At 50.0% G+C, this 12,550-nt stretch overlaps 6 protein-coding genes across 6 annotated transcripts; 3 read left to right on the forward strand and 3 right to left on the reverse strand.

Moving 5' to 3' along the window:
* Positions 1-146: 146 nt before the first annotated feature.
* M438DRAFT_399325 (FAD binding domain protein) lies at positions 147-2,454 on the forward strand. The gene is made up of 2 exons (XM_029909409.1): positions 147-752; positions 804-2,454. The coding sequence occupies exons 1-2, from the start codon at positions 454-456 to the stop codon at positions 2,239-2,241; spliced, it is 1,737 nt and encodes a 578-aa protein (XP_029757282.1). The 5' UTR covers positions 147-453; the 3' UTR covers positions 2,242-2,454.
* A 103-nt stretch (positions 2,455-2,557) lies between these two features.
* Positions 2,558-4,602, reverse strand: M438DRAFT_367998 (metallopeptidase MepB; the record flags this gene model as incomplete). Its single annotated transcript, XM_029908010.1, has 1 exon — positions 2,558-4,602. The coding sequence occupies one exon, from the start codon at positions 4,600-4,602 to the stop codon at positions 2,659-2,661; it is 1,944 nt and encodes a 647-aa protein (XP_029757283.1). The 3' UTR covers positions 2,558-2,658.
* A 190-nt stretch (positions 4,603-4,792) lies between these two features.
* M438DRAFT_95878 (uncharacterized protein) lies at positions 4,793-6,259 on the reverse strand. Its single transcript, XM_029910435.1, has one exon. It carries the CDS (start codon positions 6,184-6,186, stop codon positions 4,984-4,986), a length of 1,203 nt encoding a protein of 400 aa, XP_029757284.1. The 5' UTR covers positions 6,187-6,259; the 3' UTR covers positions 4,793-4,983.
* Position 6,260: 1 nt separating this feature from the next.
* M438DRAFT_96147 (NAD(P)-binding protein) lies at positions 6,261-7,841 on the reverse strand. Its single transcript, XM_029910437.1, has 3 exons — positions 7,533-7,841; positions 6,799-7,452; positions 6,261-6,744 (listed from the first exon to the last, which is right to left on the reverse strand). Exons 1-3 carry the CDS (start codon positions 7,615-7,617, stop codon positions 6,473-6,475), a joined length of 1,011 nt encoding a protein of 336 aa, XP_029757285.1. The 5' UTR covers positions 7,618-7,841; the 3' UTR covers positions 6,261-6,472.
* Positions 7,842-7,950: 109 nt separating this feature from the next.
* M438DRAFT_302799 (putative MAK1-like monooxygenase) lies at positions 7,951-9,533 on the forward strand (the record flags this gene model as incomplete). The annotated part of the gene is made up of 4 exons (XM_029902140.1): positions 7,951-8,172; positions 8,224-8,654; positions 8,706-9,087; positions 9,139-9,533. Coding segments are annotated over exons 1-4 (1,314 nt in total), but the record flags the coding sequence as incomplete, so codon positions are not given.
* An 854-nt stretch (positions 9,534-10,387) lies between these two features.
* M438DRAFT_338200 (uncharacterized protein) lies at positions 10,388-11,232 on the forward strand (the record flags this gene model as incomplete). The annotated part of the gene is made up of 2 exons (XM_029904096.1): positions 10,388-10,597; positions 10,654-11,232. The coding sequence occupies 2 exons, from the start codon at positions 10,388-10,390 to the stop codon at positions 11,230-11,232; spliced, it is 789 nt and encodes a 262-aa protein (XP_029757287.1).
* Positions 11,233-12,550: the final 1,318 nt, after the last annotated feature.

Genomic DNA, 12,550 nt, shown 5'->3' on the forward strand with positions numbered 1-12,550 from the left:
GCATGTGAGGGAGCGGTCGGCTGCTTTCCGTATTACGCGAACGATCTACATTAAATATTCAGGGAAAGTGGGGGCCGCAACACCCAGCTTCACCTATAACAACTACGGCCGTCGGCAGCATTACCTTGTTGAGTATGACTTTGGATATCGTATTCTTGCGAGTCTTTTAGTGCTTCAAAACTTACTCATAGGCGCATGTGCCTGATCGACGACCGCGGCTTTTTCGCGGATTCCATGCGGTTGGCTTTGCCGAGTTATCCTGCAGGCTGCACTCCGCAACTTGCATCCTTCTCGAGATTGTCGTTGAGGCCACGAGGTTCGGCAAGTTAATGTGTGTCGTAGCGAGAGTCTCCGAGAAGTGCCTCGTGGGCGCAGGGTCCCTGAGTCGTTCTGTCCTTTATATACCTCGCTGAGGTTTGCCCAACTTTATTTCCAACAGACACAACCATCAACATGCCTCGTCTGACGATCGTTCCTGGGCTTCTTGCCCTGGCCACTTTTTCATCTGCTGCAGCTTTGGCTGTAACAGCTGATGTCGCTGTCTCAAATGTCGCTCCCACTGACTGCAGATGTTTCCCTGGAGATGCCTGCTGGCCGACTTCGGCAGAATGGAGCAGCCTGAATGAGACTGTTGGTGGTCGTCTCATTGCCACGATTCCTCTCGCTGCTGCTTGCCATGACGATCAGTATGCCTCATACGACGAGGAGAGATGCACTGAGCTGCAGAACAGCTGGCTGGATCCTGAAACACAGTGAGTTGAATCTCGTATAGGAGTCAAGGTACATCGGCTAATATCTCCAAGTCTGCCCAGCTCATCTTCTGTCATGGCTCCCTTCTTCGCCAACCAGAGCTGTGACCCTTTCCAACCTCGCTCAGCCCAGTGTGTCATTGGCACCTATGTCCAGTACGCTATCAACGTCTCTACCGCCAACGATGTCGTCAACGGTCTGAACTTCGCTACCAACCACAACATCCGTCTTGTGGTCCGTAACACTGGTCATGACTACAATGGAAAGAGTACCGGTGCTGGTGCACTCGGCCTCTGGATGGCCAACCTCAAGGATACCGAGATCAAGGACTGGTCTGACAAGCACTACATTGGAAAGGCTATCAAGGTTGGTGCAGGTATCCAAGGTGGCGAGGCATACAAGATTGCCGATGCTGCTGGCTACCAAGTTGTTGGTGGAGAGTGCCCTACTGTTGGTATTGCTGGTGGTTACTCTCAAGGTGGTGGTCACTCAGCCTTGACTTCCAGACACGGTCTTGCCGCTGATCAAGTCCTGGAGTGGGAAGTCGTGACTGGTACTGGAAACCACCTCTTTGCCAATCGCCAGAACAACACTGATCTCTACTGGGCCCTTTCTGGCGGCGGCGGTGGCACTTATGGTGTTGTTCTTTCCATGACTTCCAAGCTTCACCCTGACACCCCCACTGTCGGCTTCAACTTGACCTTCGCTAGCGCTGGTATCCCGATGGACACTTACTATGAAGCCGTCACGGCATACCATGCCTCTCTTCCCGCAATCGTCGATGCTGGAGCCATGAGTGTCTGGTACTTCACCAACGAATCCTTCGCCATCTCGCCCATCACCGCTCCTGGAATAACCCTCTCAGAACTCCAAGACCTACTCACCCCCTTCATGAGCAAGCTCGACCAACTCAACATCACCTATACCCACTACTTCGGTCAATTCTCCACCTACCTCGAACACTTCGACACGATGTTCTCTCCCATTCAAGTCGGCATCGCACAATACGGTGGTCGACTCATCCCCCGCTCAGTGGTCGAAAACAACAACACCGCTCTCACAAACGCATTCCGCTTCATCAACGAAAACGGCGGCCAATTCATCGGTGTAGGCATCAATGCCTCCCTCGCCCGCTCCGGCTATCCCGAGAATGCAGTAAACCCCGGTTGGCGCGACGCCCTCATCGACACCACTCTAACCACACCGTGGAATTTCACCGCACCTTGGGAAGAGATGGTGGCCAACAAGGATAAAATGACCAACCTACTCATCCCTGCATTGGCAGAATTGACACCGAATGGAAGTTGTTATCTCAACGAAGGAGATTTCCAACAACCGAATTTCCAAGAAGTTTTCTACGGAAAGAATTATCAGAAGTTGAGTGAGATCAAGGATAAGTATGATCCTCATCATATGTTTTACGCTACTACTGCTGTTGGGTCGGAGTACTGGGTTCCTCAGAAGAATGGCAGATTGTGTAAAGCAAATTAGAGTAGTTGGTGAATGAGCACTGAAGAGTAATTAACGAAGTCAATCTATCTACGACGATTTTCTAGTCTTGATTTTCTGCAAACATGCATTACCTAAACCTTTGATCAGAGATTATCTTGTATCTGAGCTTATAGACAAGGCTGTCACAGTAACCCAAGCTCTTGATAGAAAGCATCATTACTCGGTTCTCTTCCCAGAAATTCGAGTAGTGTTTCCATTTCATCAACACTGCCTCCCCTCTCCAAGATGATCTTTCTATACCTTTTGCCCCCATTTGCATCCATTGCATCTCGCTTGAACGCAGTATAAAACATTTCCGTCGCGTAAGCCCTCGAACTGGAAACTTGTTAGCACACCAGAGCAACGAAGAAGACCAAACGAGCGAAGAAAAAGTGGAAGAAAGGGAAGATGCACATACTAAAGATAGCCATAAAACCCAGCATCATAAACCCTCACCAAAGCATCAAATTTCGCATATCCATGACCCCAATCAAATCCCTCAGGAGTATTGAAAAAAGACATGGAAGTATGAAGGCGATTCCACTGTTCCGCCATATTCATCTCTTGTATTGCTACAACAGAAGTAGCAGAATGAACAGTCATGTCGAAGAAACTGCGATGTAGCAGGCGTGTTTGGTATAACGCGCCATTGACATTTTTACTCTTGACCAACGCGTTGATCATGTTGCTGGAAAGATGTTTATCCGGCTGTGCTTTGCCAGAGTTCTGATTCTGCCACTTCTGCAGATGGGAAGGGGAGAGATGGCTCCAATGATTGCTTAGCTGGCTCAATACATCGGGATCCCAGGCCCAGAATTCTAGCATCTGGGATGGCGCTTCACAAAAATCATCGACTGTGGCTGTGCCATGGAAGATTGACCATTTTGTCTGGGCGACGAGATCGTGAATCCCATGTCCGAGTTCGTGGAAGAGGAGGACTACTTCTTCATGCATGAGAAGACTTGGTTTTGTGGAAGTTGAGGGGGTGAAATTGCACAGCAGTGCTGTTGCTGGGTAATGGCGTTCGCCAGTCTTGTGAGTGAACCCGCATTGGAGGTTTATGTTGCACATGCCGCCGTATTTGCCTGATCTCGGGTGGAGATCGAGATACAGGTATCCTAGAAATCCACAGCCGAGTTGTTCGTCGTTCCAGACGGCGAAGAGGAGGACGTCGTCGTGCCATGTGAGATCTTCAGCTATACCTGTAGGTGAGAACGTTCCTCGGTCTTGTATGGTAATCTCATCGAATCGCAGACCGAAAAGATGAGAAAAGATATCCATGACACCAGAGACCGTCGTTTCCAAGGGGAAAAACTCCGCAGTCGCTTTTCTGTCGACAGAAAACGAAGTCTCAAGCATCATGCGTTGATAGTAAGCATAATCCCAGAGCCAAAATTTGTCATCCTGATCTTCTCCTCTCTCAGCCAAATCCTGCCTCTTCAACTCCTTCAAGCCATCAACATCTCTTTTCGCACCAGCAGAAAGTCTTGAGTTTAGATCATCTAAGAAGTTCATCACAGTCTCAGGCGTCTTGGCCATCTTCTCTTCAATTCTGAAAGCGGCGTGATTGGCATATCCAAGCAATTCGGCAGCTTCTTGACGCAAAATCATGATCTCTTTGAATATAGGGATGTTTGCAGGACATTTGTTTTCGCTTGCAGTGTAGTAGACCCGACGGGTCTTGCTGTTCGTAGCGTATTTCAACACCCCAAAGAGATGTAGGAAGCTAAAAGTCAACAACACTTTTCCTTCGTTTCCGTCGGTGCCTTTGTCGAGAGAGGAGATCAGGTCAGCGGATACACCTGCTAGTTCACTGAGATTGAACCAGAGACCAGCGTTTTCTTCTCGGAGGTTCTTTTCGAATTCGCTTGTGAGTTTGAAAAGCTGGCTCTGAATTTCCTTGAAGCGGTTCCGTTCTTCCAATGAAATGCCGAGGCCATTGCGTAGGTAGTCTCTGTGATATCGTTCCAGAAGTCTTTGATCCTCAGGTTCCAGAGATTCACTCTTCTTCGCAACTGCTTCGACCAAGTCGAAAAGACCTTCGTGAGTTTTCGTCTCGATTTCGAATTCTGCATAAAGCTTCTTGGCCTGTGTCGATGCCTCGCTGAGACCAGGATCCGTCGAGACCGCCTCGTAGAAACCGAGGACAGGTAGCTCTCGAGACACAGAGTTTTGATCATGTGCAAGAGGAAGGATGACATTGGCAAAAGTCGCTGTTTCTGGTGTGACGGTCGATAGGATATGTTCTTGCACTTTCCGAGTCTGAGTGATCAGGCGCTTGACGTGTGGAATAATTGTGCTCGCATCTCTTGTGAACAGAGGCGGTGGCTGAGGCGGTGATTGTGATCTGCTGCAAGACATATCCGATGCTATCTTCTGGCGGAGGCAAGTTCGAGCGCAAGGACAAGTCTTGAGAAATTAGGAGCGTGCAGACAAAGAGTTAGACGAGCGTGTCAACAAGGAAGAGGATGAGTAGGCAAGAAAGAAGACGGGTCTTTGATACTACACTCTATTCGGCAGGAGGATTGATGCGAAGTTGCGGTTAAACAAGCCTTCACGATAGGCGCTGATAGCGGCTGATCAGTGTACCACCTCCCCGGATACCGGCAATTCTGTGATTGAACCTGGGGAAGAAACCCACGGAACAACTCTACGAGAACGCGTTCAACAAAGGTGCCTCTCGGCCCAACCATCCATTGAGATCTAAACCCGGTCTTGCCGTCTGTTTCCATGCCGCTAGTATCAGCAGAATTCCCGCACCATATACGCAATAAGAGCCACTACAGTGACTGCAGTGACACTCTGACCAAATGCCACAATTAAGGCAAGACCAAAATGATACGTCCCATCAGGCCTGTCTGCCTTGATCTGTTCTGCTCGTCGTAGCAAATGAACAGCAGTGAAGATCGCATATAGACACCCTCCAGACGTTCCCGCGTCCAAAAATTGTGGTGCGGTTCGAGGACAACCAAGGAAAAGGTATCGAAATCCAAGGCATGATGTCAGATAACTGGCTGCGAAAAAGAGCAAAAGCCAGGTTCCTAGCGTGAGTAGGGGTAGTATAATACCGCATAACAGCTCTTGTGGCGCTAGGGTGTAGACTTGAGAGATAAACGCTTGCACATGCTGTAAAAAGGTTTGATCGTTTTGATGCGTCTTGTACCACTCTTGTACGCCAGTGTGAAGATATATCAAACCGAATGGTATCCAGAAAGGCGAAAACGGGCCCATCCAAGGCGCGTAATCGAGAAGCCATGATGACAGTACCGGGTAGTCGTGGAGCAAGTGGACTAGCAGCAGCGAGACACTGAAGATGTGAAAGTGGCGCATTGATGGCCCTGGCTCAGGAAAACTATGGTCCAGCAAGCCCTCTTTTGCTAGTTGGTTGGATGTCGCAGTCGAGGTGATTTTAGAGTCTGGCAACAAGACTGAGTCGATGCCAACCACCGCTATGATGAGCGAGAAGACCATGTTCCATGCTGAATACTTTGCAGAAGTCGTATAGATCGTCATGTCGCACCAAGCTATTCCCAAAAGCAGTAGATCCATTCTTTTCCAATTGCGATGTCGAAGCCCATCGAGTGCATACTCAGCGACGATTAGAGCGAGTTGTATCGCACACAAATTAATCGAGACCCTCTTGGAGCGATCAAGTCCCCATAGTCTACCTACTGTGAGGTTTGTGTGAAGTATTGGTAGTGCTGCATTGAGGATGTGTGATTTGAAGGTTTGCTGTCTAGCTTTAGAAGGCTGGGGGTGTGACTTGTCGACAGGCAGAAGACTTTGTGATTTGAGTTCCTTCTGATCCGAGTTTCGCATTCGCATAAAGCGACGGTTGACTGAATCTCCCCAATCGAAACGTACGAAAGCAATGTACGTCAGCGCCACGCTGGCTGGTAGGAGAGGCGCGACATCCAGAAATCCAATAGTTGATAAGGATTGCATTTCTTACACGAAATTTTTTAGGCCGAATTGTAGATGATGATGGTTGGAATGGATGTTTATTGATGGAAAGACACATCCAGAAAGCTCTTGTGTCTTCAGTCGATATAAGTATGATATCGGATGTGCGGCTTTGGGCACTCGATGCTATTCTGGAAGGATTCATGCCAAGCCGATCAGCAATCCGTGGGCCGTCACGGCCGTACTGTAAGCATTATTCCCGAGGGAAAAGTGGACAAGTTCAAAGGCCTGTTAAGCATACGAACGATCGATTATAACGTCCAACTTCTCACAGATGAGACGTCTGCCCCGAAGTGAGTTTCTCACTCAACTCCCACAATCTATTCGCAATATCCAAATCGTGTGTATAAGGTGCAGCATCAGCGATCTGACACTGACTCATGTAAACTCCCTTCTGCGGCTTGCTTAGAGCAGGATCAAGCGCAGCGACCAGAATAGTGGAAGTGCCTTGATCGAGGGTAATCCATTCGCCTTTGACAATGCTGTCCAAGAACTCACGATCTTTCTGATTGAGGGAGCGTGAGAGATCTGTTTGGATGGCTGGGATGGAAAGTTAGCGATGATGTTCGAACAGAATTATCGAGTGTGATTTACCTCCAGGATGGCAAGCGTAGCTACGGATGCCTTTGCTGCCGAATCTGTCGTTCAAAGCCAACGAGAAGAGAATGTTGGCTGATTTGGTTTGACCATATGCTACCCAGACGGAATAATTATGACCATCCTTGAGTCTCGCTTGTTTGTTGGACGGCTGCTCTTCCTCTGGAACTTGCTTTCCTTCAAAGTTGTAGTCGTGAAAGCGAACAGGGCCAATACGATGGCCTTCGGAGGAGACATTAATGATTCTAGTGGCTCCTGCCTTGTTTGACTTGGCCGAAGTCTCAAACAGAGGCATCAAGAGAGTGGTGAACAGGAAATGACCGACATGACCAACGCCGAATTGCATCTCGAGACCTTCCTCCGTACGACGCAGCTCGGAGTCAACTACTGCAGCATTATTGATGAGGATGTCAATTCGGTCAACGAGCTTGGTAACATCCTCAGCACCTTTCCGAGTTGAAGCTTGTGATGCGAGATCCAGAATTACAGTATCGACAGATACATTCGGATATTCCTTCTTCACCTCCGAAGCAACAGTGTCGAGTTTGGATGAGGTGCGAGAAGCGAGAATCATACGTTCAGGGCCATACTTTGCAATGTTCATCACCAGCTGTTGGCCGATAGATTTGGGCGACACTCCAGTGATAAGGACTGTCGCCACGATGAGAGCGTGAGCGAGTTGTGCGCCATAGCGAGATGAACATCGAATGATGAAATGAAAAGCGGCGTACCTATTTTGTCTTTGATGTTGTCAGAGAACTCATTGGCAACTTGACTGCCTGGAGTCTTATTGCCATAATCTTGATGTGTCGTCATTGCAGCGAGATTCGACTGAGGTCCAGGAGTGAGTAGGCCTTGTCAGGTAGTGCGAACGAAGAAGCCAGGAAGTGCGAGGGTGGTTGTAGGAGATTCGGCAGTGTGAGTAAGAGACTTGCCGTGTGCTTTCGTTGTGTTGTGAGATGGAAGATGAGGTTCGAGGTGATGATGCATGAACCCCACTTTGTGATGAGGCGCCCCACATTCACCCCTCAGTCTTGGACAAGTACGACCCTGCTTGTATCAACACCGACACCGAGATGTTTGATCATATGCAGTGATATCTCTAGCCAAAGATGGAGAACAGCGGGGTAGCTGCATGAGATGAATACAATATTGATGGGGTCAAGACTTGAGCTCGGCAGCTGGATTACCGACATGAGCATTGAAGGAACATATATAAGCTCTGCATACCACTCAAACAACTCGGATCTTACTTGTGTCAATTGATGCAATCGATAACACTGACTATGACAAGCACGAATGTCGACAAGGGCTCTCAAGAGCAGGACACACCAACCAAGACCGGCATCAAGGTCGTCATTGTCGGAGCAGGTGAGACAACGTCAATGCAGAAGTCAAGGACGGCGCTTACGGTTGGCAAAGGCTTTGGTGGACTCACAGCAGCCATCGAATGCCACAGACAAGGCCATGATGTTAGCATATACGAATCGTTCAAAGAGCTCAAAGTGCTCGGCGACATCATCTCATTTGGTAGTAATGCCGGGCGCATCTTCCGCAGATGGCACTACAAGTCTGGAGATCGAGTGTCTGATCGGTTGAGACCGCTCTCGATCGATCTCAGTAACCATGGCTTTGACATCTACAAGTGGACAGGTGAGTTCGTCATCAATCAGCCAAGTCCAAAGGCGGACCCAGAAGCGCCAGTCTTCAACGGGCATCGCGGTGAGCTGCATACTGTTGTATTCGAGTATGCAAGGGACGAGCTTGGTATCCCGATACACCTGGGCAAAAGGATCCAAAAGTACTTTGAGGACGAAAAGCAAGCTGGCATCGTCTTGGAGGATGGCGAGAAGGTAAGTGCATTCTGAGAGCCGGTGCCACAGAAGACTGACGAGGAGGTCTAGGTTCACGCGGATGTTGTGATTGGGTCCGACGGTGTCAGGTCAAAGGCGCGAGAGCTCGTACTGGGCTACGACGACCGTCCAAAGGCTAGCGGCTATGCAGTCTTCCGGGCATGGTTTCCCAACACAGACATGATGGCGGACCCGCGGACTCGCAAATTCTGCGAGCATGGCGACACGTTCCAAGGCTGGATCGGACCTGATGTGCACTTCCTCTTCTCGACCATCAAGGGCGGTAAAGACTGCTGCTGGGTCATGACGCATCGCGATGACAAGGACATCGAGGAGAGCTGGTCCCTGCCTGGCAACATGGAAGACGTGTACAAGGTCATTGACGGGTGGGATCCACTGTGCAAGGCGATTGTCGAGAAGACGCCGTCCTGTGGTGCGTATGCTTCAAGTCTCGTCGCGTACTGATGCTGATGTGACTGAACAGTGGACTGGAAGCTGGTGTATCGCGACCCTCTACCTCGGTGGGTGTCGGACAATGGGCGCACGTCTCTGCTCGGAGACTCGGCTCACCCGTTCTTGCCTACGTCGGCCCAAGGCGCGACTCAAGCCATGGAGGATGGAGTGACTCTGGCCTACTGCCTCAGGGTGGCAGGCAAGGCTCAGATCCCAGCAGGGTTGCGCGCCTTCCAGGACATCCGCTACGAGCGTGTCAAGGCGGTGCAGAAGACGGGCGAGACGACCAGAGACATGTGGCACAAGGCCGACTGGGAGCGTGTCAAGGAGGACCCCAAGTCGGTGCAGATGCCGCGTGAGGACTGGATCCACGGTCACGATGCAGAGACGCATGTGTCGCAAGTCTTTCAAGACTCTTTCAACAAGTTTGTTCCGTCTCTTCTAGTATAGCAATCTTGTATGCTCTTCCCAGCTCTTTCTATCCAGACTCGTTGCAGGGCGTAGGACTTGTTGCGTGCGCGTTGAACGACATTGGGAGGCGCTTGTCGGACGGGAGAGGATGGTGAAGTAGAGTCGCCGAGTGTATGCCGTCTTTGTTGAAGTGCCGTCTTGGACTTTCGATCTTGGTGCGCCTTGAGAAGGATGAAGGATGAAGGATGAAGGGTGAAGGATCAAGGTTGAGGGTTTGACGGGCCGAGACTTTGGGCTTGTTTACTTGTTCGGGAAGTTGGGAAGGCGCCAAGCCGCACACCTGCCTCACCCACGCTCACCCCTGTTCTACCTTCCCATCAGTTTCCATCAAAATGGTTATTGGCAGCTCTACTCGCCATCTTGCACACATATTCTGCTCAGTTTCAGTCAAGCGTGCTGTCACTGCCTAATCTCGCATTGCGAAAAGCATACCATTCTGCGACTCCGCACTTCCAAGACCGGTACATTTTCTCCAGAACATAAGTCTTGCTCTCGTCGTCCATCACAGCCGTAATTCGCCCTACCAGTATTGCTGCTATGCTCTACTTGGTCTGCGGCCACGTCCAAAAAGAAGCATCTTGTTGCTCATCTCAATCCTCCAACGGTATGCCGAGACACGAAACTTTATAGCTTCACTGTTCGGCCGTCCGACAATGTGCCGCCATGGCTCAGCCACGCGTCCCCTCCTATTCTGATTCCTCGTTGAAACATCCTCGAAAGATTCAATCCATCCCCGCGCGTTTTCTTTACCTGTCCTTGCGTCGCTCGTATTTCGTCTTCCGTCTACCATCGTAAACACGACCCTCGTAATGCTATCAACACGCAAGCATACCGAAAGATGGCAGCGACTGACCAATGGCTACGGGAAATACTGGTACTTCAAGAGCTTTGTCCGCTGGGTTTCCCTGATCACCGCTGCTGTTAATCTCATCGTCTTCGGCGCAGTATGGCGTGACTATGCACAGTATTACTATGGAGAGAACGCCCAAATCGGGATGTGGGCCTTTGCCATTGCATGTGTGAGTTTTTTATCTGTCGTCTCTCGCGCGCAAGTTCCAACTGACTATTACTCCAGCCTTTGTTCTCAGCCATTGTGCATGCGTTTGCTATCGTCTCGCTTTTCAGGATGCGCAAAAGCTCAAACTTCAATCCCGGCCTTCTTTTAGCTGGCGACATTATGGCTGTCTTGTTCCTGGCCGTCGATCTGGTTTTCACTGGACCTCGTCTGTACTTTGAAACCTCATCTTGGACTCCGGAACGGATCATTTCTATATGCTGGGGCTTAAGCGTGGCTGGTGGTGCACTGCATGTCATTCCCTTCTTCACTGGAATTTGGGAGACTCACGTCTATCGCGGCATGCGAAGAGAGCAGAAAACTGGTGCATCAGGCAAGAATCTGGATCTGGATGATGACGTGCAGGAAAAACATGCCACCCAAACCACTTCCAAGGAGTTAGAAGCGGCGACACCAAGGAACGCGGTAGCACACTCGGATGGTGTGTTCAGGGTAGAATTGCCTGATGGAAGAATCTTTGAGCTGCCAGAAGGATGCAAGGTCGAACTGCCTGCCGACCACCGTGTTGAGTTACCGGAACACCCACGCGGCGTTTTTCTTTGCGAACTCGAGGCGCCCACTTTCAGGACGAAGGCATGAGTCCATGATTCGCCGGCGCTCATTGGTACTGAAGTCAGGCTACGTTTCTACAGCTAGAGACCCAGCTCGCTGCTGGAACCAATTACCCATTCCTTGCCACCGATTGGATCCCTCCGCCACCAAAATGACTGGTGCCAACATACGGCGGCTCTTCATTTGGTTCGTCCAACCCCCATTTGTGGATTCTACTGGTTCCAAGTTGGCCTTGCATCGTCAAATGCTCGTGCAGAGCATACTTCCGTACCGCTTTCAACATGGGCGCTACTTGAACGTATTCGTCTTCCAACGTTATCAAGCCATGTTGTCCATCGACCATTGCATGCTGGATCCGATGATTCCAGGTCACAGGTCTGGGTCCTGGATGCAAGTTTGGATGCGCGGGTAAAGCATGACGAGTCTGGCCCGGAGCCTTTGGTCTGATCCAGGATTTATACTTCCAAACGAGTAGGATCTCGACCCCAGGAGTGTCAGGCACTGGTCTTTGCATGGGGGTCCGTGGTGGAAGCTCGGTCAAGTTCTCATGCTCAAACTGCACTCTGCCGCCGTACTGTGCAAAGTTCGCAGAGATCTGCAGATTCCGAGCCATGTTCTCGCGCTTCGTGATCTTGTTCCCGAACATCAAACTGCAATCTGTCAGTCTCGTGGAGCGTATAGGTATGAAGTTGAAGGATCAAACCTCTCGCATTTTGACAGACTGATATCCTTCAACTTCTCCGTTGCTCTTTCTACAAGATCCTCTTCGTTTTCTTGGTCCTCTCGTGCAACCACATGGACTTCGCTCGACATGGGTGAAGTTGTGATCTCTATCATATTGAGATCAACGAACCCACCGATCTCGGCTCTGAAATCAAAGTCAAGCACGTCTTCCGACGACGACTCCGAGTTGACAATATTATGCCTTCCAGTAATATGGATTCGCGTTGATTTTTGTTCCATCATTGCACGCTCGAAGCTCTCACGGAGATGATCATCGCTCATGGCGTCTGACACTGCTTTGGAGTTCGTATCGATTCGTGAATTATCCACGGCTGAAGCTTTGGGCGTTGTCATGACTGCCAGTTGTGTAAGCCAGAAGAGCAACATGCTTGACTGATGAGAGGAAAAGGAAGAGGGCCGCGCCGAATATCTGAACCGCATCCATCCGGCGTCGAAGGATTCGGGATCGTCAATCCTTACGCACGAAAGGAACGGCATGTGGAGATTTGTGATCAAGATCGCAATGATCTACACCCATATCGATGACTAAAAATGAAAACATCTTATCCTGATTCCGCTGTCTCTCCACATTCATAGCACGACCTCAGGTCCTGGAAGAACT

Source organism: Aureobasidium pullulans (assembly GCF_000721785.1).
Source record: "Aureobasidium pullulans EXF-150 unplaced genomic scaffold scaffold_20, whole genome shotgun sequence".
NCBI lineage: Eukaryota > Fungi > Ascomycota > Dothideomycetes > Dothideales > Saccotheciaceae > Aureobasidium > Aureobasidium pullulans.